The sequence below is a fragment of the Bufo gargarizans genome, chromosome 6, assembly GCF_014858855.1.
Source record: "Bufo gargarizans isolate SCDJY-AF-19 chromosome 6, ASM1485885v1, whole genome shotgun sequence".
Classification (NCBI taxonomy): domain Eukaryota; kingdom Metazoa; phylum Chordata; class Amphibia; order Anura; family Bufonidae; genus Bufo; species Bufo gargarizans.
The window spans coordinates 349307688-349331322 of NC_058085.1; the positions used below are offsets into that span (position 1 = coordinate 349307688).

The window sequence follows — 23635 nt, forward strand, 5'->3', positions numbered from 1 at the left end:
ATTGGATTCACCTGTGTAAGTAGGTCAGGGGTCACTGAGCTTACCAAGCCAATTTGAGTTCCAATAATTAGTTCTAAAGGTTTTACAATCAATAAAATGACAACAGTGCCCAAATTTATGCACCTGCCTAATTTTGTTCAAACAATTATAGCACACTTTCTGTAAATCCAATAAACTTCATTTCACTTCTCAAATATCACTGTGTGTGTCTCCTATATGATATATTTAACTGACATTTTTTATTGTAACAACCAACGATTTATACAGGAAAATCATGACGATTAACAAGGTTGCCCAAACTTTCGCATCCCACTGTAAGTAACTTTGTATTATGTCCTATCAGAGAAAATGCTTTGTTCTTCCCTCCTCCTTTCCTACAATATAATGTTTTGGAGAATCCCATATTGCTTAAAGGGGTTTTCCCATCTTGCTATTTCATCCTCACCTGCAGCAAGCTCTGCTGTTCTCTTCCTTGTTTCCTGCTTCTAAGGGTGCATTCACACGACCGTATAAATGGATCCGCATCCAAATTGCGGAACGGGTGTGGACCCATTCATTTTAATGGGGCCGCAAAAGAAGCGGACAGCACACCATTCCGTTCCACGGCCCTGCAAAAAATATGGAGCACGTCCTATTCTTGGGCATTCTCTATATATATGCACCCTAAGGCTGGGTGGGCTTAGGCAGTTTGAGTGAAGGCCTGCCACGCCTCCCTATGACATCACACTGACAACTCGGTCTTTGTATGCTCATTCATGTGGATAGTATGAGTAATCAGTCTGGCAGCCTGCAGTGTGTGTGAAGTCCATCCCTCCTGCTGGGAATCATCACTCAGAGAGCCATGATAGACAGTAACATGTGGCTGTCCTGCATTCTAATACAGTTTTACACACAAAACCTGTGTTATCTTTTCCAAACCATTCTGAGCAGCAAAACAATAATTCACTACTATACATCATCCTAAAAGAATGTTAGCTAGTAGACAAATGATCTTTGCTTTTGCCTCCCATAAAATATTACCATCCCCCACCCACCAGCACTGATGCAGTTTTGTTTCCATTACAGCTTCCATTACAGTTGTGTACACACCTTAAATGCATTTATAGCTCTGCTACATCTGTCTTCCTCTCCACTATCAGCACTGTGTTAGAATCAGTACATATAAATCTCTGCTACATCTGTCTTCCCCAGTCCCCACCAGCACTGTGTTAGAATCACTTCATATAAATCTCTGCTACATCTGTCTTCCCCAGTCCCCACCAGCACTGTGTTTCAATCACTTCATACAGTCATGTGAAAAAATTAGGACACCCTTTGAAAGCATGTGGTTTTTTGTAACATTTTTAATAAAAGGTTATTTCATCTCCGTTTCAACAATACAGAGAGATTAAAGTAATCCGACTAAACAAAGAAAACTGAAGAAAAGTCTTTTCAAGATCTTCTGTAAATGTCATTCTACAAAAATGCCTATTCTAACTGAGGAAAAAGATAGGACACCCTTGCCCCTAATAGCGAGTGTTACCTCCTTTGGCTGAAATAACTGCAGTGAGACGGTTCTTGTAGCCATCTACCAGTCTTCGACATCGGTCTGAGGAAATTTTACCCCACTCCTCAATGCTGAACTTTTTCAGCTGTGAGATGTTTGAGGGGTTTCTTGCACGTACAGCCCTTTTCAAGTCACCCCACAGCATCTCAATGGGATTCAAATCTGGACTTTGACTTGGCCATTCCAGGACTCTCCATTTCTTCTTTTTCAGCCAATCTTTGGTTGATTTACTAGTATGTTTTGGGTCATTGTCATGTTGCATGGTCCAGTTCCGCTTCAGCTTTAATTTTCTAACTGATGGTCTCACATGTTCTTCAAGCACCTTCTGATACACAGTAGAATTCATCGTGGATTCTATGATGGTGAGCTGACCAGGTCCTGCTGCAGCAAAGCAGCCCCAAACCATGACACTTCCACCTCCATGCTTCACAGTTGGTATGAGGTTCTTTTCTTGGAATGCTGTGTTTGGTTTACGCCAAACATGTCCTCTGCTGTTGTGTCCAAATAATTCAATTTTGGACTCATCTGTCCAAAGAACATTATTCCAGAAGTCCTGGTCTTTGTCAACTTTATCTCTGGCAAATGTCAGTCTGGCCTCGATGTTTCTCTTGGAAAGCAAAGGTTTCCTCCTTGCACACCTCCCATGCAAGTTAAACTTGTACAGTCTCTTTCTGATTGTAGAGGCATGTACTTCTACATCAACAGTAGCCAGAGCCTGCTGTAGTTCTCGAGATGACACTTTAGGGTTTTTGGAGACCTCTTTTAGCATCTTGCGGTCTGCTCTTGGGGTGAACTTGCTGGGGCGACCAGTCCTGGGCATGTTGGCAGTTGTTTTGAAAGCCCTCCACTTGTAGACTATCTTCCGGACAGTGGAATGGCTGATTTCAAAATCTTTTGAGATCTTTTTAAATCCCTTCCCAGACTCATAGGCTGCTACAATCTTTTTTCTGAAGTCCTCTGACAGCTCTTTTGCTCTCACCATGGTTCTCACTCTCACTTCAACAGTCAGGAGCACACCAAACTAAATGTCTGAGGTTTAAATAGGGCAAGCCTCATTCAACATGCAGAGTAACGATCTACTAATTATGTGCACCTGGTGTGATATACCTGTGTGAGATCTGAGCCAATTTAAGAGGGAATACATGTGAGGGTGTCCTATCTTTTTCCTCAGTTAGAATAGGCATTTTTGTAGAATGACATTTACAGAAGATCTTGAAAAGACTTTTCTTCAGTTTTCTTTGTTTAGTTGGATTACTTTAATCTCTCTGTATTGTTGAAACGGAGATGAAATAACCTTTTATTAAAAATGTTACAAAAAACCACATGCTTTCAAAGGGTGTCCTAATTTTTTCACATGACTGTATATAGCTCTGCTACATATGTCTTCCCCAGTCCCCACCAGCACTGTGCTTCAATCGCTTCATATAGAGCTCTGCTACGTTTTTTTCTGCCTCTCCACTACCAGCAGTGTGTTTGAATCACTTTATATACAGCTCTGCTACATCTGTCTTCCCCAGTCCCCACCAGCACTGTGTTTCAATCACTATTATTGTCCTTAGGGTACATTTTCCTGCATATTGGTATGCCCAGCCTCCCTCCTCTCTATAGAGTTCTCCCCCTTTGATTCTTATAGCAAATCAAACCATTGGGGGTTTAGTGAATGAGGAATTATGTGCTGCAGCCATTTACATAGGCTGTTGGTCCTCCAGGTCTGCACATCACATCCTCTCTCTGCTGCTTGCTTCTGCGCGCACGTGCTCTCTCTCCCCCGCTCGTTCCTATCGCCGCGCTGCATACTGCACTTACTTTTCACACTAGCGGCCAGTCATTCCCACGGGAGCGCACACGCTGCCGCGCATGTGCATTTCGTCTTTCTTCACGGCCGCTTTTGATACAGAGCTGTGCATCAGCTCTGTATCAAAAGCGGCCATGAAGAAAGACGAAATGCACATGCGCGGCAGCGTGTGCGCTCCTGTGGGAATGACTGGCTGCTTGTGTGAAAAGTAAGTGCAGTATGCGCAAGCTCTGCCCATAGATACGGCCGTGGAGCGGTGGCCGTATCTATGGGTTGCCACATGTAAACAATGAGGTAAGAGGTAACGGAATTTATTAAAATGGCTACATTTTAACTAATAGAAGCAAATTGCAAAAATTATCTATGGCACTAGTGTAAAGTTTTCAAATATGATCTTGCAGATAGGAATACCCCTTTAAACCAAGACAGACTGCCTGCTCACTGTGTAAATCTAAAAAAATGTAAAAAAAAACAGGTATGCCTTTAAAGGGGTTTTCCAAGTTTTTTTTATTGATGATCTATCCTAAGAATAGGTCATCCATATCAGACCAGAGGGAGTCAGGACTAGGGATGAACGATTTGACTTTGGATGAAACATCAGAAGGCGATTCGCATAAAACTTCATTCTAATACTGTACAGAGCAGGAGCTCCATACAGTATTAGAATGTATTGCCTCCAATGAGTCGAAGTTATTGCTTCGCGAAGTCTTGCGAGACTTTGCGTAATAACTTCCTAAATTAATTTGTACTGTAAAAAAACATTTTCCGAACTCGGGTTCGGTTCCAAGGTACCACTTGGAACCGAACTAGAGTAGAGATTAATAGTACAAATTAATTTAGGAAGTTATTATGTAAAGTCTCGCAAGACTTCGCAAAGCAATAACTTTGGCTCATTGGAGCCAATACATTCTAATACTGTATGGAGCTCCTGCTCTGTACAGTATTAGAATGAAGTTTTACATGAATTGACTTTGGATGTTTCATCCGAAGTCGATTCGCTCATCAGGACGAATCCCCAATCTGATATTGATGACCTATCCTGAGAATAGTTCATCAATAAAAATATCTCGGAAAACCCATTTAAGAATCTATTCCAGGAAATGTTAATTTTTTTAATACAGTGCAGGGCACCTTACATACGTAAATGTTCTTTTAATGGAATAAATGTTGGTACTCTAAAATATATATATTCATATATATATATATATATATATATATATAAAAAATACTTTTTTTATATACTGTATAGACATACAAATATGTCCTACCTCACCTTTCCTCTCGAATCAACATATCCAACTTAAAAAAAATGCAATATCACCAGATATTTATTCTATATGTGTTACTGTGCTACCACCTTGTGGCTGCGATATAAATTACAATCTTTTTAGGATATTGTTAACATGTCGCAATATTGTTTCCAATTTGTAACCAAATTCAAGCCAAAGTAAGGGTGGATGCATATATATATATGCACAACTCCTCTAAACCTCTCCTTTGCTGATATTTCTGTGACGTTACCCTTTGGATAATCTAGTATACATTATTTTTTAGCATTTTAATTAACACCAGGTGTTTGCAACCCTACAAAGGACACTATTGTGGCTCTTCAGGCCTTGGCTTTATATGCAGAGGCAACATTCAATGACAAGGGAGATGCGACAGTGACTTCAACCAGAGGGTTTCGGGAACAGTTTCGGGTGAACAATGACAATCGACTTCTCCTTCAGAGAACATCACTACCAGACATCCCTGGAGAGTACACAGTGACATCGAGTGGGAATAATTGTGTCTATGTGCAGGTCAGTCAGGTTCCAATTTACCTGTTAATGAATTATCCATCTGAAATGCTTTATGCTTAGCATGGCCATCCTGATGCTAAATACATTAGCTGCATGCCTAGAAGATAGTGTAGGTGTGCTATATTAATGGCATAGTGTAGTAGTCAGGATAATACATGCTAAAGTTTTGAGAATTACATAAATATTGGAAATTTGAAAAGTTGCTGCTTAAGTTTTTATAATAGCAATTTGCATATACTCCAGAATGTTATGAAGAATGATCAGATGAATTGCATAGTCCTTCTTTGCCATGAAAATTAACTTAATCCCAAAAAAAACTTTCCACTGCATTTCATTGCTGTCATTAAAGGACCTGCTGAGATTATTTCAGTAATTGTCTTGTTAACTCAGGTGAGAATGTTGATTGGGTTAAAATGGCAGACTTGACCTGTTAAAAGGAGGGTGATGCTTGAAATCATTGTTCTTCCATTGTTAACAATGGTGACCTGCAAAGAAACGCGTGCAGACATCATTGCGTTGCATAAAAATGGCTTCACAGGCAAGGATATTGTGGCTACTAAGTTGCACCTTAATCAACAATTTATAGGCTCATCAAGAACTTCAAGGAAAGAGGTTCAAGTCTTGTTAAGAAGGCTTCAGAGCGTCCAAGAAATTCCAGCAAGCGCCAGGATCGTCTCCTAAAGAGGATTCAGCTGCACGTTGACATTTTGGGTCCAAGGCCTGGAAACTCCCCAGATCTTAATCCCATTGAGAACTTGTGGTCAATCCTCAAGAGGCGGGTGGACAAACAAAAACCCACTAATTCTGACAAACTCCAACAAGAAGTGATTATGAAAGAATGGGTTGCTATCAGTCAGGAATTGGCCCAGAAGTTGATTGAGAACATGCCCAGTCGAATTGCAGAGGTCCTGAAAAAGAAGGGTCAACACTGCAAATACTGACTCTTTACATAAATGTCATGTAATTGTCGATAAAAGCCTTTGAAACGTATGAAGTGCGTGTAATTATATTTCACTACATCACAGAAACAACTGAAACAAAGTTCTAAAAGCAGTTTAGCAGCAAACTTTGTGAAAACTAATATTTGTGTCATTCTCAAAACTTTTTGCCACGACTGTACATCTGTATATAACAATTAGGATATTTAGATATAGATATTATATACAGTCGTGGCCAAAAGTTTTGAGACTGACACAAATATTAGTTTTCACAAAGTTTGCTGCTAAACTGCTTTTAGTTCTTTGTTTCAGTTGTTTCTGTGATGTAGTGAAATATTATTACACGCACTTCATACGTTTCAAAGGCTTTTATCGACAATTACATGACATTTATGCAAAGAGTCAGTATTTGCAGTGTTGACCCTTCTTTTTCAGGACCTCTGCAATTTGACTGGGCATGCTCTCAATCAACTTCTGGGCCAATTCCTGACTGATAGCAACCCATTCTTTCATAATCACTTCTTGGAGTTTGTCAGAATTAGTGGGTTTTTGTTTGTCCACCCGCCTCTTGAGGATTGACCACAAGTTCTCAATGGGATTAAGATCTGGGGAGTTTCCAGGCCATGGACCCAAAATGTCAACGTTTTGGTCCCCGAGCCACTTAGTTATCACTTTTGCCTTATGGCACGGTGCTCCATCGTGCTGGAAAATGCATTGTTCTTCACCAAACTGTTGTTGGATTGTTGGAAGAAGTTGCTGTTGAAGGGTGTTTTGGTACCATTCTTTATTCATGGCTGTGTTTTTGGGCAAAATTGTGAGTGAGCCCACTCCCTTGGATGAGAAGCAACCCCACACATAAATGGTCTCAGGATGCTTTACTGTTGGCATGACACAGGACTGATGGTAGCGTTCACCTTTTCTTCTCCGGACAAGCCTTTTTCCTGATGCCCCAAACAATCGGAAAAAAGCTTCATCGGAGAATGTGACTTTGCCCCAGTCCTCAGCAGTCCATTAACCATATTTTCTGCAGAAGATCAATCTGTCCCTGATGTTTTTTTGGAGAGAAGTGGCTTCTTTGCTGCCCTTCTTGACACCAGGCCATCTTCCAAAAGTCTTCGCCTCACTGTGCGTGCAGATGCGCTCACACCTGCCTGCTGCCATTCCTGAGCAAGCTCTGCACTGGTGGCACTCCGATCCCGCAGCTGAATCCTCTTTAGGAGACGATCCTGGCGCTTGCTGGAATTTCTTGGACGCCCTGAAGCCTTCTTAACAAGAATTGAACCTCTTTCCTTGAAGTTCTTGATGATCCTATAAATTGTTGATTAAGGTGCAACTTAGTAGCCACAATATCCTTGCCTGTGATGCCATTTTAACCCAATCAGCCTGACATAATGATCTCCAGCCTTGTGCTCGTCAACATTCTCACCTGAGTTAGACCGAATGCACATGGCCGTGTTCCGCGGCCGCGAGCGGTCCGTGGTAACGGCCTGGATTCCTGTTCAGAGCAGGAGCACACGGCATCATTAGTTTCAGTACGGTAATACACTGGTACTGTACTGCGGCGGCAGCAGGAAGCGCACGGAGTCACAGCAGTCAATGACGCCGTGTACTCCTGCTCTGAACAGGAATCCAGGCCGTGTTACCACGGACCGCTCTCGGTCTTAACAAGACAAATTACTGTAATGATCTCAGCAGGTCTTTTAATGACAGCAATGAAATGCAGTGGAAAGGTTTTTTTGGGATTAAGTTAATTTTCATGGCAAAGAAGGACTATGCAATTCATCTGATCACTCTTCATAACATTCTGGAGTATATGCAAATTGCTATTATAAAAACTTAAGCAGCAACTTTTCCAATTTTCAATATTTATGTAATTCTCAAAACTTTTGGCCACGACTGTACTTATGGAAAAGCACAACAAACCCCTTTAGCTGACGGTGGATGCTCTGATTTTATGCAGAGGCCCAGGCCTCTACATAACTTTGGCGTATACACCGCCTGTCTAAATCTACGCCAGCTCCCCTGCTGGCATACATTTAGACAATTTTCTACGACTAAAACAGGCATAGAAAATCATAAAAGACATGGGCCACCGCACGCACATTTTTAGACCTGACGTGAGCAGGAAAAAGTCGCAGATTTGTATGCGAATCCCCTTTGCAATCGAATCTGCAACAGATTCTGATAATAAATGAATAAATAATAGTAGGGCACTCTCTTTAGCAATGGGATCTTTATTGATAAAAATAGGACAATAAATGGTTATTCAAAAGTCAATAGTATAATGTAGTTCAAATTGAAACAACAATAAATAACAGTGTTGATAAACTAAAAAAAAGGGTCTTGAGTAAAAACAATACAATTTTATACATAAATATATGGATCCCAGTTGATAATGTTATTCCTAAAAACCAATAATCTGTGAAATCTCCGATGGTTTAAAAGGAATCACACTAAGACAAGTGGTAAAATGATAGACCAGATGCGATATTCGATATAAATATTCGAAAGTGGAATTAACTAGTAAAATTCAAAATAAGAAAATTCGATATGATAAAATTTCAGGTTTTTCAAGTGTTCAAACGATGTGCCAGGTACTATCCAATTTTTGCACAAATCGAGATCAACAGTCAGATGTTATTCGATAAGAAAATTCGATATGATAAAATTTGTAAGGAAATAAACATCAGGTTTTTCGAGCGTTCAAACAATGTGTCAGGTATTGTCCGATTTTTAACTCAAATTGAGATTAATAATCAAATGTTATTCACTGAAAGTCAATAGCATATGGAGCGGCGTCCCTCTCACTGAATGCAGACAGCGGCGTCCCGCTGTTTTTTCAACAGAAATGCAATCGCTTTAATTTGAAAGGAATAAGCACAGTCTTACCGGGAGGTCTTTTAAATGGACTTCGTGCCCTCGACGTGGTATCCCTTCTTTGAAGATTAGGGTTCCGGTCTCAAGGGCTGTTTCGTTGAATTTTGAATTTCGCGCCAAGCCTCTAAACACACGTGGTCCTGTAATGACGCAGGATATAGTTCGTGCAGTAGAGGTTTCTTCGGCGATTATATATTTCATGAGATGATGTCCATACCTGCCTCGGTCTGTCAATGTGCTTTCCAAATGGGGGTAGTACCAGACGCGTTTCGGGGTTTTAGAGCAGTGACCCCTTCATCAGTGGTTAACATCCCCCTATTCATGCCCCACCTTTATAGTGGTCAAAGTATGTGAAAAAACCTGGTTTGGAGTGGAATTTTTCGGATATCCCTGGATCTTGATTCTGATAATAAATGACTCCACAGTCTCTATAAAGCTCATAGAACAACTCACAATAACAGCTCACACACAGCCTCCATGGCCTGTGGCACAGGAACACATTGTAAGTGGTTAAAAACCACTTGAAGGATACAGGGGGCCTTTTGTCCAGTCATGGAGCACTCCACCCAACAGACCCAAAAAACACAGCTATCCAGTTCAATACCCTGGAAGTGATCTGCAATATTTTCTTTGCTGTAGGGACATTTCCAGTAATGTCACTAATCATGAGGGACACCAATAACTTCAGTCCATTTACCTGTAAACATTGGACTGGTGACAGGACACAGAAATAGGCGGGGGAGGGGGAGTCAATGGATCAAGGATGATGAAGATATTATATTGAAAAGTCTTTTAGCATAGTACCATGGCCATCATCAACAACTGAGCAAAAGGAGTCCTCAAGATCTGTAGTTACAGATAGCTGGAATATTTGGGTTCAGCTATTATCTACAATGTTACTCAGCTATTACTCAGGAACTGGAAATGGAACAAAGCATATTCCTTTGTTTACTTATGTCCAAATTGTCCTATCTCTTCCACCCACCAAAAACCTTGAAGAGGTCAACAAATATTTGTAATGCTTTGACATATGTCCAGGCCGTGTGCAGGAAATAGGATTTTGGACTTTTGGAATATATAGTCGTTGACACTGACGGACGGCATCTTGTGAACAATGTTGTCGCTCACAGGACTGATCATAGTCATTTTCTATGGATTCTGCGATGCTAACTTGTAAGTACTACTGACCTACATTACCATGTGTCTCCATTTCAAATGGTGGTCATTGCGTCAAACATCTACTATTGCTGTTTTCTGTTTATGGCGCTCCACAAGGCGACCGCTGAACCCTCTGGTCATTACAGAAACACTGTGTTCTTAATTGTAATTTATGTATTAATGTATCAAACTGTATCAATGCCATTTAATGTTCAGTGTTCTAATTTACCTGTAGTGGTTACAATGCTCCAACATTTTGATTCCTTGGGCTACCCAAGTGATTTTTGCATTATATTTTTTTTCTTTTTTTGTTTTATGTTTTAATAAGGTTAAATTGTGCAAAAAGTAAAATAAAACATTTATTGATATTTCTTTAATTATTTATTTAACTAATTCAAACCAAGTAAATTGTGTAATGGGTTTCCATTTAGTTTTGTAAAAGTAAAAAATATATTTGTACTAAGTTGGCCAGTAAATAGAAGACTAGAAAAAAATAAAGGTCGAGATTCTTCAGTGGTTGATACCTTTTAATGGTTAACTGAAAATATGTACTTAGGCCTCTTCATTAGTAGAGATGTCGCGAACATAAAATTTTCTGTTCGCGAACGGAGAACGCAAATTTCTGCAAATGTTCGAACGGGCGAACCACCATAATCCATAAAGGGCATAAATCACCTAACAATCCTAATTTTTTTGGAACAACGTGGTTTAAAACATCCAGTGTGTGTATACAATTAGGTATGATGTTGTATCGATCAGGTAGTGTAAGGGTTACGCCCGCTTCACAGACATTGACAGACCAAACTCCCCTTTAAATGCTCCGCAAACAGTCCATTTGCCCAACAGCAAACTTCCCATTTGCACAAGGTTGGATACCAAGCTAGCCATGTCCCGTTGATGTCATTGAAGGTTTCTTCCTCCACCCAGCCACGTACAACACCAAGGGTCTCCAAAAGGTGAATTGAATTGATTTTACGAATGGGGAGAATGGGTTAAAAAAACGCTGTCTCCCTCCCCTTTGTTTGAATCCACCCCAAGGTCACTGCGTCTGCGCCGTGCAATTTACTGTTACACCCGATGTGAGTGGTATTTTCTGTAGTACTATTCTCATCAGCTTAATCCCTGTTACGTAACGTCCCCAATCTGGGGTCCATTTATTAAATTGATTTTTCGAACAGGGAGATGGTTAAAAAAAATGCTGACTCCCTCCCCTTTGTTTGAATCCACGCCACAGTCACTGCGTCTGCGCCGTGCAATTTACTGTCACACCCGATATGAGTAGTATTTTCTTTAGTACTATTCTCATCAGTTTAATCCCTGTTACGTCCCCTATCCGGGGACGTGTGTCGAATTGATTAATCATTGTCGAATTAACGACATCCTGAAATAATTTTGTTCTGAGCTCTGTACTTGCTTTGTATTGGAATTGATGGGGATTTTTTAAATTGTCTGCATTATTTCTAATAAACTATTAAGAGACTTTATTATGATTTTTTATTTTATGTATTAAAAACCCATACAACTTAAAAAAATAAAAAATAGAAAAAACATTTATATGAAAAATTATCCAGCTGATCGCTTTTAGTCTGATCATAATGAAGCAACGGCCTTATCTGGGGTGTGGCAACATTGCCAACACACTCATAGAGGTGATGATCGCTTCATTGTAATGCGTAAGCCCCTTCACCACAACAAGGTACCGATCACGAAGGGGAATTGACACATGTATGTGCCTTTTTTTTGTTTTGTTTTTGCAGCCACAGTGCAGCACTAGAGGCCAGAAAAATTAGGCATGTACACATGCCTGAAAAATTAGGTATTGTTGCAGCCGCTGCTGTAGCAGCGGCCGGAAAAATTGATGTTTTCCAGGCAGAAAGGTGACTAAAACATTGCGGCTTGAACCCTAGTTGGTGGCGGAGAATTCACGAAAGTCATCCGGTATGCAGACATTACCACAGCAGCGTGTGGACCATTTTGAGGCCAAGGCATGTCATCAGGCCTTTTGTTAGTCAAACGTATCCCCCACTGTCAGTCCCTTCGGGATCCATGCCTCATTCATCCTAATGAAGGTGAGGTAATCAACACTTTTTTGACCAAGGCGACTTCTTTTGTCAGTGACAATGCCTCCTGCTGCACTGAAGGTCCTTTCTGACAGGACACTTGAAGCGGGGCAGGCCAGAAGTTCTATCGCAAACTGGGATAGTTCAGGCCACAGGTCAAGCCTGCACACCCAGTAGTCAAGGGGTTCATCGCTCCTCAGAGTGTCGATATCTGCAGTTAGGGCGAGGTAGTCTGCTACCTGTCGGTCGAGTCGTTCTCTAAGGCTGGATCCCGAAGGGCTGTGGCGATGTGTAGGACTGAAAAAGCTCTGCATGTCCTCCATCAACAACACATCTGTAAAGCGTCCTGTCCTTGCCGCCGTGGTCATGGTAGGAGGAGGATTACTTTCCCCTCTTCCCCTGTTAGATTCCCGTTGTGCTGTGACATCCCCCTTATAAGCGGTGTAAAGCATATTTTTTAGTTTGGTTTTGAACTGCTGCATTCTTTCTGACTTCCGGTAATTTGGTGACATTTCCGCCACTTTCTGCCTATACCAGGGGTCTAGTAGCGTGGCCACCCAGTACAGGTCGTTCTCCTTTATCCTTTTTATACGAGGGTCCCTCAACAGACATGACAGCATGAAAGACCCCATTTGCACAAGGTTGGATGCCGAGCTACTCATTTCCCGTTCCTCCTCCTCACTGATGTCATTGACGGTCTGTTCTTCCCCCCAGCCACGTACAACACCACGGGTCCCAGATAGGTGACAACAACGAGCACCCTGGGATGCCTGCTGTGGTTGGTCTTCCTCCTCCTCAAAGCCACATTCCTCCTCTGACTCCTCTTCCTCATACTCCTCTTGCAGCGTTGCCGCAGGTCCGGAAAGCGATGATGACAAGGCTGTTTCTGGTGGTGATGGTGACCACAACTCTTCCTCTTCACGCTCATCTACAGCCTGATCCAGCACTCTTCGCAGGGCACGCTCCAGGAAGAAAACAAATGGCATGAGGTCGCTGATGGTGCCTTCTGTGCGACTGACTAGGTTTGTCACCTCCTCAAAAGGACGCATGAGTCTACAGGCATTGCGCATGAGCATCCAGTAACGTGGAAAAAAAATTCCCAGCTCCGCAGAGGCTGTCCTAGCACCCCGGTCATACAAATACTCGTTGACGGCTTTTTCTTGTTGGAGCAGGCGGTCGAACATTAGGAGTGTTGAATTCCAACGTGTCGGGCTGTCGCAAATCAAGCGCCTCACTGGCATGTTGCTTCGGCGCTGAATGTCTGAAAAGTGCGCCATGGCCGTGTAGGAATGCCTGAAATGGCCACACACCTTCCTGGCCTGCTTGAGGACGTCCTGTAAGTCTGGGTATTTAGACACAAAGCGTTGTACGATGAGATTCAGTGTAGGTGATATACCTGCCCTGGCCGTGCTTTGCAGACCAGGTATCAGTGGTCAGATGGACCCTTGCCCCAACACTGTATGCCAGAGATGCCATGACTTCCTTTTCAATCACTGAGTAGAGGTTTGGGATTTCCTTATTTGAAAAAAAATTTTGTCCGGGTACCTTCCACTGTGGTGTCCCAATAGTGACAAATTCTGTAAAGGCCTCAGACTCCACCAGCTGGTATGGTAAAAGCTGGCGGGCTAAGAGTTCCGTCAAGCCATCTCTCAGACGCCGGGCAAGGGGGTGACTCTGTAACATTGGCTTCTTACGCTCAAACATTTCCTTTACAGACACCTGACTGTGGGCAGATGTGATGGAACTGCTGAAGGTGAGAGGCAGAGTGGCGGGTGGTTGAGAGGGGGCAAGGAGGACAGCAGTGGTTGACGTAGCTGAAGATGCTGGACCAGGAGGAGGATGGTGCCTTTGAGCTTGTGTGCTGCTTCTACTCGTCATCATGTGTTGATCCCATAGGCGTTTGTGATGTGCGATCATGTGCCCTCGCAAAGCAGTTGTACCTAGGTGGGTGTTGGATTTCCCACGACTCAGTTTCTTTTGGCACAGGTTGCAAATGGCATCGCTGTTGTCAGAGGCAGACACACAAAAAAAAATGCCACACTGCTGAGCTTTGCAATGACGGCATTCTGGTGGGGCAACAGCATGCGTTGATTGGTGTGCTGTCTGGCTGACCCCGGGTGCCGATACATGCTGTCTGACTGTGCCACTAGCTCCTTGCGACGACCTCCCCCTGCTTCCAACTCGTCTCCTCCTTCTAAACGTTCCCCCTCTTCTTCTTCTCTTCGAGCAGGCACCCACGTGGCATCCACGGACACATCGTCATCATCAACCACTTCACTTGTATCTGACACCTCAGCAAAGGAAGCAGTAGCGGGTACAACATAATCATCATCATCATCACACTGTACTTCCATGTGTGTAATACTGCCTGACTAAGACATATCCCTGTTATCTAGATCCCCTGGCAATAATGGTTGCGCATCACTAATTTCATACAACTGATGTGTAAATAACTCCTCTGAGGGATCAAGTGAAGCGGCTGTGGAGGCTGTGGTGGTAGTGGTGGTGGTGGTGGTGGGCGGGAGAGTGGTGACCAAAGCTGAGCTGGAGGAGGATGGTGCATCAAGGTTCTTAGCGGAAGCTTGGGTGACCTGTGTAAGCCAGTCAACTATTTTCTCCGAATTTTTTGGGTTCAGGGTACGTGGCCTCTGAACACTGGGCATTATTCCAGGGCCAGTGGAAATCACAGCACCACGACCACGACAGCCCCTGCAGGATGGCCTGCCTCTGACTGACATATTTATTTTAGATAAGTGGTTTATGCGTGCAAGGTACTGTGCCACCCTATATAAGTTGTGGGCAGTGGGCACAGTACAGTCCGTGTGGGCCTGACACACACGGGCTTGCAATTTGCAAAAAGTGATAATATCACAGAATTTTTTTTTATCTGCAAGGTATTTGAGTGAATGACACCCTGTAACGGTATGAGTGGAGGCCTAGCCACTAGCCAGTATACAGTATGTGTGGGCCTGACACACATGGGCTTGCAAATGTGATTATATCACAGAAAAATTTTAAATATAATTTTTTTTATCTGCAAGATATTTGAGTGAATGACACCCTGTAACGGTATGAGTAGAGGCCTAGCCACTATCCAGTGGTCACAATACAGTATGTGTGGGCCTGACACACACATGTGCTTGCAAATGTGATTATATCACCGAAAATTTTTAAATAGAATTTTTTTTATCTGCAAGGTATTTAAGTGAATGACACCCTGTAACGGTATGAGTGGAGGCCTAGCCACTAGCCAGTGGACACAATACAGTATGTGTGAGCCTGACACACACAGGCTTGCAAATGTGATTATAACACAGAAAATTTTTAAATATAACTTTTTTATCTGCAAGGTATTTGAGTGGAGGCCTAGCCACTAGCTAGTATACAGTATGTGTGGGCCTGACACACATGGGCTTGCAAATGTGATTATATGACAGAAAAATTTTAAATATAATTTTTTTAATCTGCAAGGTATTTGAGTGAATGACACCCTGTAACGGTATGAGTGGAGGCCTAGCCACTAGCCAGTATACAGTCTGTGTGGGCCTGACACACATGGGCTTGCAAATGTGATTATATGACAGAAAAATGTTAAATAGATTTTTTTTTTATCTGCAAGGTATTTTCTGTCACACCCTGTATGAATGGTGTGCAGTGCACACAGTGCTGTCTGTGACTGAGCCTGCAGCCTCTCACACACGGGCAGCCAGGCAACTGCAATTATATATATATATATATATATATATATATATATATATATATATATATATATATAAAAAAATAATAAAGCACACTGATGTACCAGCCCTGAAAAGGGCTTTTTGGGGTGCTGTCAGGACGCTGTCCCTACAGCAGATGAGTCTGTGGACACAGAACAATGCCCTAGCTAACGCTTTCCCTATTGAATCAGCAGCAGCTACACTCTCCCTCCTCTCACTGTGAATGCAGCTTCCGAATGAATCTAAAATGGATGCTGTCCAGGAGGTGGGAGGATCTGGGAGGGAGGGTCTGCTGACTGTCAGGTACAGGTTCAAAGTTTACTCAATGATGATGTATAGGGGGCGGACCGAACATCGCATATGTTCGCCCGCAGCGGCGAACAAGCTATGTTCGCCGGGAACTATTCGCCGGCGAATAGTTCGGGACATCACTATTCATCAGGCATCTGAGGGACACATTCCTTAAAGAGGACCTGCCACCAAAAAAAAGAAATGCAATCTGAAAGCACCATGATATAAAGTAGGAGAAGCTGAGCAGAATGATATATACAGTATTTATTTTGGGGGAAAGATTCATCAAAACCTATAATTTATAGATTTTTATATCTTTTTTGTTCACCTCCTGTAAACAGAATCAGTACAGGACTGAGGAGTTATCAGCGATTGATAGTATTGGGTGGATACGTGTGCATAGAGAGAGAGCTGTCAGTCACTGATCGCACCTCCTCCCTGTACCAATAGGCATTCACAGGAAGTGGGAAAAGCAAAGCTATAAATGTCAAAATTACGGGTTTTACTGGATTTTCTCCTGCTCTATAAGGGTACTTTCACACTAGCATTGTTGGATTCCGGCAAGCAGTTCTGTTGCCGGAACTGCCTGCCGGATCTGAAAATCCATATGCAAATGGATATCTTTTGTTTCCATATCCGTCTGACAAATGCATTGAAATACCGGATCCGTCTCTCCGGTGTCATCCGGAAATTAATGCCGGATCCGGCAAGTGTTCCGGAATTTTGTCCGGAGAAAATACTGCAGCATGTTGCTGTATTTTCTCCGGCCAAATACCGTAAAAGGGACAGAACGGAAGACATCCTGATGCATACTGAGCGGATTGCTTTCCATACAGAATGCATTAGGACCAAACTGATGCATTTTATTTCCGGTATTGAGCCCCTATGACGGAACTCAGTACCGGAAAACTTTAACGCTAGTGTGAAAGTAGCCTAACACGGTGCTTTCAGATTGAATTGCATTTTATGGTGACCAATCCTCTGAGATGTACGGCAGAAGGATATAAATCCATGAGACATATTCAGTGTGTCAAAGGTTTCTATGAGCTTGTATTCCCAGATATACCACATTTGGTGTGGCACAGGTGAAGGTACCTGGGATCTTGCAGTTCTGATTTGTACTGGCGAGCTGTACCTTGTCAGTGATCATTATGTATGAACAGGTCTTACATTTTTGTCTGTTTGCAGGGGAATGTCCCTGTTGTTGGAGAGGACAGTGGTTTCTGACAATGATGTTTTTAAGGATTAGGGGCCTGTCTATAGCACAGAAGTAGCGGATATGGAAATATGGATTTTGGAAGCGGTCATCTTTGTGTAGTATTGGATGTAGTCTTCGAGCAACCCTTCTTAGAATTTCCAGATTGGGGTGTAGGTTACAACAGGTACCCGACAATTTTCTAGTTTTGTTTTGTATTGTAGCTCACTTATTGGTAATCTGGTGGCCCTGCAATTTGGTTTTCCACTGTAATTGGATGGTATCCCGACTAAAAATTTGTTTTTAAGTATTCCAAGGTGTGCATCCTTGAGGCCTATGTAGTCTACAAAGTTAGCAATTTCGTCATCATTTAGTTTTTGTTATTTTATGTACAGCTTTGTGTACAGTTTCAGGTGAGTGGGTCAGGTATATATATGTATATATGTAATAAAAAAATATATAAATGCCGTATTTTTTTCTTTACAAGATGCACCCACCTAAAAAAAAAAAGGGAATACTAGAATAGAATACTATTATGGAAGTGCTCAATAGTATGCATTAGGTGCGGGGAGCGAAGTTGTGCGGGTACTCACCCTTCACCCTCCCTGGTCTTCTTTCATGGGGCCGGGCTGCACTGTCCTGACCACGTACAGCGTCATGACGTAGTGCGTGCACTATGACCTGACACTGCACGGTAACAATGCAGCACTAGCCGGAGAACACAAGAGAGCATGACTTCTACAGAGACCTCCGGACCTAGAGAGGAGCAGCAGAGGAGGAGAGGTAAGGGAAGTTATTTATTTTATCACTTAATTGGGGTCTCATGGGGGTCTGGCATGGAGATCTGACATGGAGGTATGACATGGAGACTTGATAAGAGTCTGACATGAAGGTCTAATAGAGGACTGACATGGAGGTCTAATAGGGGTCTAATCTGAGGTCTGATGTAAGGTTCCTGAAATGGGATCTGATCTGAGGATCTGAAATGGGATCTGATCTGAGGATTTGATATTGGGATCTGATCTGAGGATTTGATATTGCGGTCTGATTTAAGGATCTGATATGAGGCCTGATGAAAAATACTTTTTTCTTACTTTACTCCTCTAAAACCTGGGGTGCATCTTATCATCAGGTGCGTCTTATAAAGCAAACAATATGGTATTTATTTATAGTGCAATTTTGGCACTGTAACTAGGGAATCCATAGGCTGTGAAAAGTCAAAGCTGATCTGGGTCCATCTAGAGGGCACTCGGCAGCAAAGTAATTGGTCACAAGATGGCCAGGTTCAATTAAGGCAGTGAAATACTTTCAGTGGAGCCTACGCAACTGCTATGGGACCATGGGAAGGGGGCCTAGCGCTGAACTCTTATTCCCGTTGTGAAAAAACATGCAGCCACCACTAGGAGGAGCTCAGTGCAAAGAGATGATTACATCTTCCATTTCGGTCAATTGTAACTGCATAAATTCCTATGCACTGAGCTGCAGACAGCCAGCTTTGCAATAGAAGGGAAGCAGGAGATGTATCATTGTATTTCTGCCAATTTTCTGATGTAAAATATGGTGTTTAGAATGAGCGCAGTAGTTATGAAGCACTTCCACTTGCATTGCCTGGGAATGATTGGCGCAAGTGTACTGGGAAACTAGGTGGGGCAGGGGGATCCATAATAAGTTTTCCGATCGGGCCCCATAACATCTGTGTATGCTCCTGATTAGCGAGCATACACAAAGGCAAACTTTGGAATTTTACGGGGTGCATCAAAAGGTGCCACATAATGACCCCATGTTCACAGCATTGTCAAAACTTCTAAACACTTGAGTTTTGGCCACAGTGACTTAAAAAACAGATCAGGGGCTCTTGGATTGATTTTAGCAGCTATTTTACTTTTACTGATTTTTAAATCTGCCCATGGACCAGGTATAATTGCATTTTATATCTAATATTAGTCCTCTTTTCCAATTCTATCTAGGGGCTATGCCGTCATCTTTCCCTCAGAAGTCTATTCAAAACAATCTGAACTTGTCTGTCTACACATGGTGGGCATGGTGGGAGAAACCAGTGTGCAGTTGGTCTTACAAAAGGCGACCAGTAACATAACACTCTTTGAAAGCAACCTTCAGGAAAACACTTATTTCCACTGCATTCCTTTCCAGGTAACATTTTCAAGTTAATTCTCATTTCTTAGGCTTGATTCTCATTTGCATTTAGGCCTTCTGGTACTTCTGAGCAGATAATAGCACTATTCTTGCCATAAAAATAAAAAAATGCAATGGACCCCCATCAATGCAATGTATTAAGATTTAACTGTATCTGCTAAAAAAAATAAAAAAAATATGGCATAGCGGTCAATGGTTGAGATCATTTGCAAATTTCCCTAATTTTTTAATTTATTGCATTAATAGATTGCAAATTCTGAATTACGCTTCACCCTGTTGCATGGAACCAAATGCAAAATCTTTTTTTTTTTTTCGGTATTTGGAGCCAAACTTTAGTTAAAAACCTATTACAAAGGTCAAGTGAATACAACGCTTAGTCATAAAGTTGGTATTAATTATTTTAAAGGCTATGCAAATCTTATTGCAAGTAAGTTTATAATTAGTATTAGAACGAGGTATGCAGTAATCCTAACTGCAACTGTATCTGCATCTATAATTTGTGGACTGTTTATAGGTCCCGGAGCCGTCAGATGGGAATGAAGAAGTGGCTACAATTCATGCTGCAATTAACCATGCTGGCAATTCAATTTACAAAAAAAGTAAACTTCTTCTAAAGGGCAAACAAGCAGCAACCTTTGTCCAGACAGACAAAGCCATCTATAAACCCGGGCAAACTGGTAATTGTGGTTCAATATACACTATTTTCACTTTATCAAATAAAAGTTAAATTTTAAAAGTTCTCATTTTCCTTCTGCATTTAGTTTTTTGAGCATCTTTTTGCAAATACAATCTGTGGTGAAAGGTGACTATCTTTGTAAGCCTATTTTTCACTAGTCCTGAGTTACATCCAGCTTCGGACTATCCCATCAGAGATGTGCCATGATAATAGATTACAAAGGTCCAGCAAGAGACAATGTCCAGCAATGTGGGTGGAAGCATTGTGTCAACGAACTGGTTTGATTTTGGGCTAAATCTGAGGCTACTATCCTGCAGTCCTCTGGTATTCATCCTTTAACCCCTATACAGGGATGTAGATTTCACTGCAGGTGATCCACCAGACCGCAACCTTATTAAGTAGTCCCGGTGTGGTTGACAGCTGCTGACCCACGGGTGCCAGAGACACCAGTGCAAAGCACTGAGGGATCAGGCAAGACTAGTAGTCAGTAGAAAGCCAAGTTTGGGGGCAAGGAGAGTTTGTGTGAAGTCAAAAGGTCAGGGCAGGCAGCACAGTCAGAGTACAGTGATGTGGCATAGGTCAGGCCAGGTGGCAGAGTGTCAGAATCCAGTAAATGGGCAGAAATCAGGACATGGGCAGATAAGCTGATATAACATATTTTGCAGGATCTAGAAACAGGGAAAGGTGCCTTAAGTATCCACAGGTTTCCAGCTATTGGCTGGTGAAGTTTAGGATGCACACTGGTCCTTTAAACTCCGGATAGCCTGTGCCCCATACGTGAGAAGTTGAGAGAACAGGTAGACCAGCGTAGGCTGCAACAGGGGACACAGAACTCCGGCAGCAGGACCTGATGCTGGAGGGCAGAGGAGGACCAGCGGGAACCAGCAGGCAGAGACAGCAGCGCCAGTAGTGTACGTAGGCCAATGTCAGGGCCTGGCAAGAGGAGCAGGATGGCATGGGGTGCCAATATAACAACAAACTTAATCAGAGCTGACTTGAGAGACACTAGGGTTTATTTCTTATGTGTAAATTTACAAATAACTTATTTTACATTATTAACAATTTGCTCTGAGCAGCAAATAAAAGTGGAGCATTTAAGATGATACAGTGGTTTTTTATGGTCCGTGCTGAGATTTGGAAAGGGTGCAACTTTCATTAGATAAGTGTGTCTTCTTTATTCAGGCCCTACCACAATAATTAGCTTGAAGGGCTGAATACCTGATACCTTCTCACTCATCTGAGGGACAGACAGGGTTGACCTGTCTCTATGCTGCTCTTCGCTTTGGTGATGGAGCCTTTGCCTATTTTAATAGAAAACTACTTAAACATCATGGGGTTTGGAGTGAGGAGAAGAGAAGACAAAATATCCACGTATACTAATGATTTACTTTTATTCATTAAAGATCCTAGTAATATGTTTGAGCATGTTAAGCCAGAAGTTCAGGAATGTGGTTGTACTCTCAACTGGCAGTAAATTGGTCAGTATCCATGCACATTCCATCAGATAATATCAATGTAAAATGACAATTTTTTATTTTTTTTAAAAGGGCTCATAAAAAATAAAAAATATTACGAAAGTGTCACTGACAGATTCCCAGCCATTCATGTGTTGATACTTGGTGTGTGCCCCTGGTCTTTACTTAGTGATCCCCTCCAGAAACCCAGAAAATGCCCTCAGAACATATCACTGCCATTTCCTGGGTGTTGGGATAGGACCAGAAAGTAGAGACCAGTGGGTAGCAGGTGAGCAGTGTGTAATGTATGTACAACAGCAGATTTATCTTAATCACATTTTTTCAATAACCATAAATTGACTAGGAAAAAAAGATATTTAATTATTATAATTATGAATAGATTTTCAATTCAAAAGCAAAATGTTACAGTGCAGGAGCAGATGAGCAGATTGATGTATAGTCATTTTCATGGTGACAGATTCCCTTTAAAAACCTTAATGACCACCCATACGTGTTTTTACTGACTTAAAAAAAAGGGGGTTTTAGCTAAACGGCTGGCTTTAATCAATCATTACATGTACTTAAAATGGTGCATTAAAAACTATAACTTGTCCTGCAAAAAATAAGACCTCATACAAGTACATTTATGAAAAAACAAAAAAGTTCTAGCTCTTGGAATGCAATTTTTAAAAAATGTGCTTGGTCACTAAGGGGTTATAAAGGGCATCGGTCATCAGATTTGTACCTCTGAATTTCAATAAAAATGCAGAGGGAACAGCAGTTAGGGTTAGAGAGAGCAGGGACACTTGGAGTAATGGCAACCCTCCATTGTTCCTAGAGGCTCATTTGCATACATAAAAAACATCATTGTTTCAATTGTGTCAAAGGAGTGCCTACAGATCCATCAGGGGGGACTGGGAACTTAAAGTGGCCCTGGAAAAAATACTAAAAGTGCCCTGTTTTGTAGTTGGGTCCAAATTGATAGAAGGTAGGGCCAGCAATACCATATTGTGGCACATTATATCACCCTAACAGAGCCAAAACCACAAAATACTGCCAGCAGCACAAAATACATCTCCAGAAACTTCCACTGGCTGGACCCCTGGGCTTTGGCCCAACGGAGTATTTCCCTGTAAGGTCTATGGCCAATACGCCCCTGGGATCCATAATGTGCTTGCTTGCTTCTATACCCGAATTATGTCATCATGTTGCGAGATCTTCAGTAATTATACAATTTCAGGGTAAAGAATACACCTAAAATTATATGGAGGCGTATAAAAATGTACTTTGAATATTCTAAACATTTGCATTTCTTTTTCTAACAGTAAAATTCAGAGTTGTCTCACTGGATGAGAATTTCCAACCAGGAAAGAACCAGGTAAGATGGAATGAACCTAGAGCTGTAATATCATTGGCACAGATGGCCGTGGGTGTGAAAAGACAAAAGATGCTTTTTAGGGCCAAATGTAAAATGTTTGTGGTCTTTTTTGGACTCAACTTAAGAAGTAGCAGTTAAATAACCAAATCAACAATAACCAGTCCATTATCTGTCAGAAAACTATGGTCACAATCTAGAACCACAGCCAGCAAAGAAACTTCTACCAGCCTTCCTAATCACTATAGATGGTAGGAAGCTAAGGATTCTCCTAGGTTCTTTTCCACCAGCCACTGCTAGACCGGATGAACTTGGCTGCTAACGGCTCAGGTTAAGTTTGTTGAGTAAGGTAGCAGAAAACTGGTGTAAGGTTACTAGAAGCAGGCCTACCAAAATGACTGGTGAGCATCCAGTAGTAGACAAGCGGGTCAGAATCAGGAGTGATGGATGGTACCAAAACAGTGGACAAGGAGCTAATCCAGAAACTGGACACAGATAGAATACCAGGAGAATCAGTACAAGCCAATTCAGCAGACAACAGATTAATCTGGAAGACAAGCCACAGTAAGATTACCTGGAATTCTGATGCAGTTGT

General features: G+C 42.0%; 2 protein-coding genes across 5 annotated transcripts in view; one reads left to right on the forward strand and one right to left on the reverse strand.

Annotated features, from left to right (window-relative positions):
- LOC122940147 (alpha-2-macroglobulin-P-like) overlaps window positions 1–9159 on the reverse strand; it is a 28947-nt gene extending 19788 nt beyond the window's left edge. The window contains exon 1 of the mRNA XM_044296546.1: window positions 8971–9159. Coding sequence (XP_044152481.1) covers window positions 8971–9159 — 189 coding nt within the window. The remainder of the gene's footprint in view (window positions 1–8970) is intronic.
- Window positions 9160–9997: 838 nt separating this feature from the next.
- Window positions 9998–23635, forward strand: part of LOC122940144 (alpha-2-macroglobulin-like) — a 145084-nt gene continuing 131446 nt past the window's right edge. For 3 of the 4 annotated variants that reach the window (XM_044296540.1, XM_044296543.1, XM_044296541.1), the window contains exons 1-4: window positions 9998–10131; window positions 19349–19532; window positions 20050–20212; window positions 22991–23043. In XM_044296540.1, coding sequence (XP_044152475.1) covers window positions 10073–10131; window positions 19349–19532; window positions 20050–20212; window positions 22991–23043 — 459 coding nt within the window. In that variant the 5' untranslated portion in view covers window positions 9998–10072. The remainder of the gene's footprint in view (window positions 10132–19348; window positions 19533–20049; window positions 20213–22990; window positions 23044–23635) is intronic. The other variant, XM_044296542.1, reaches the window with a different exon arrangement.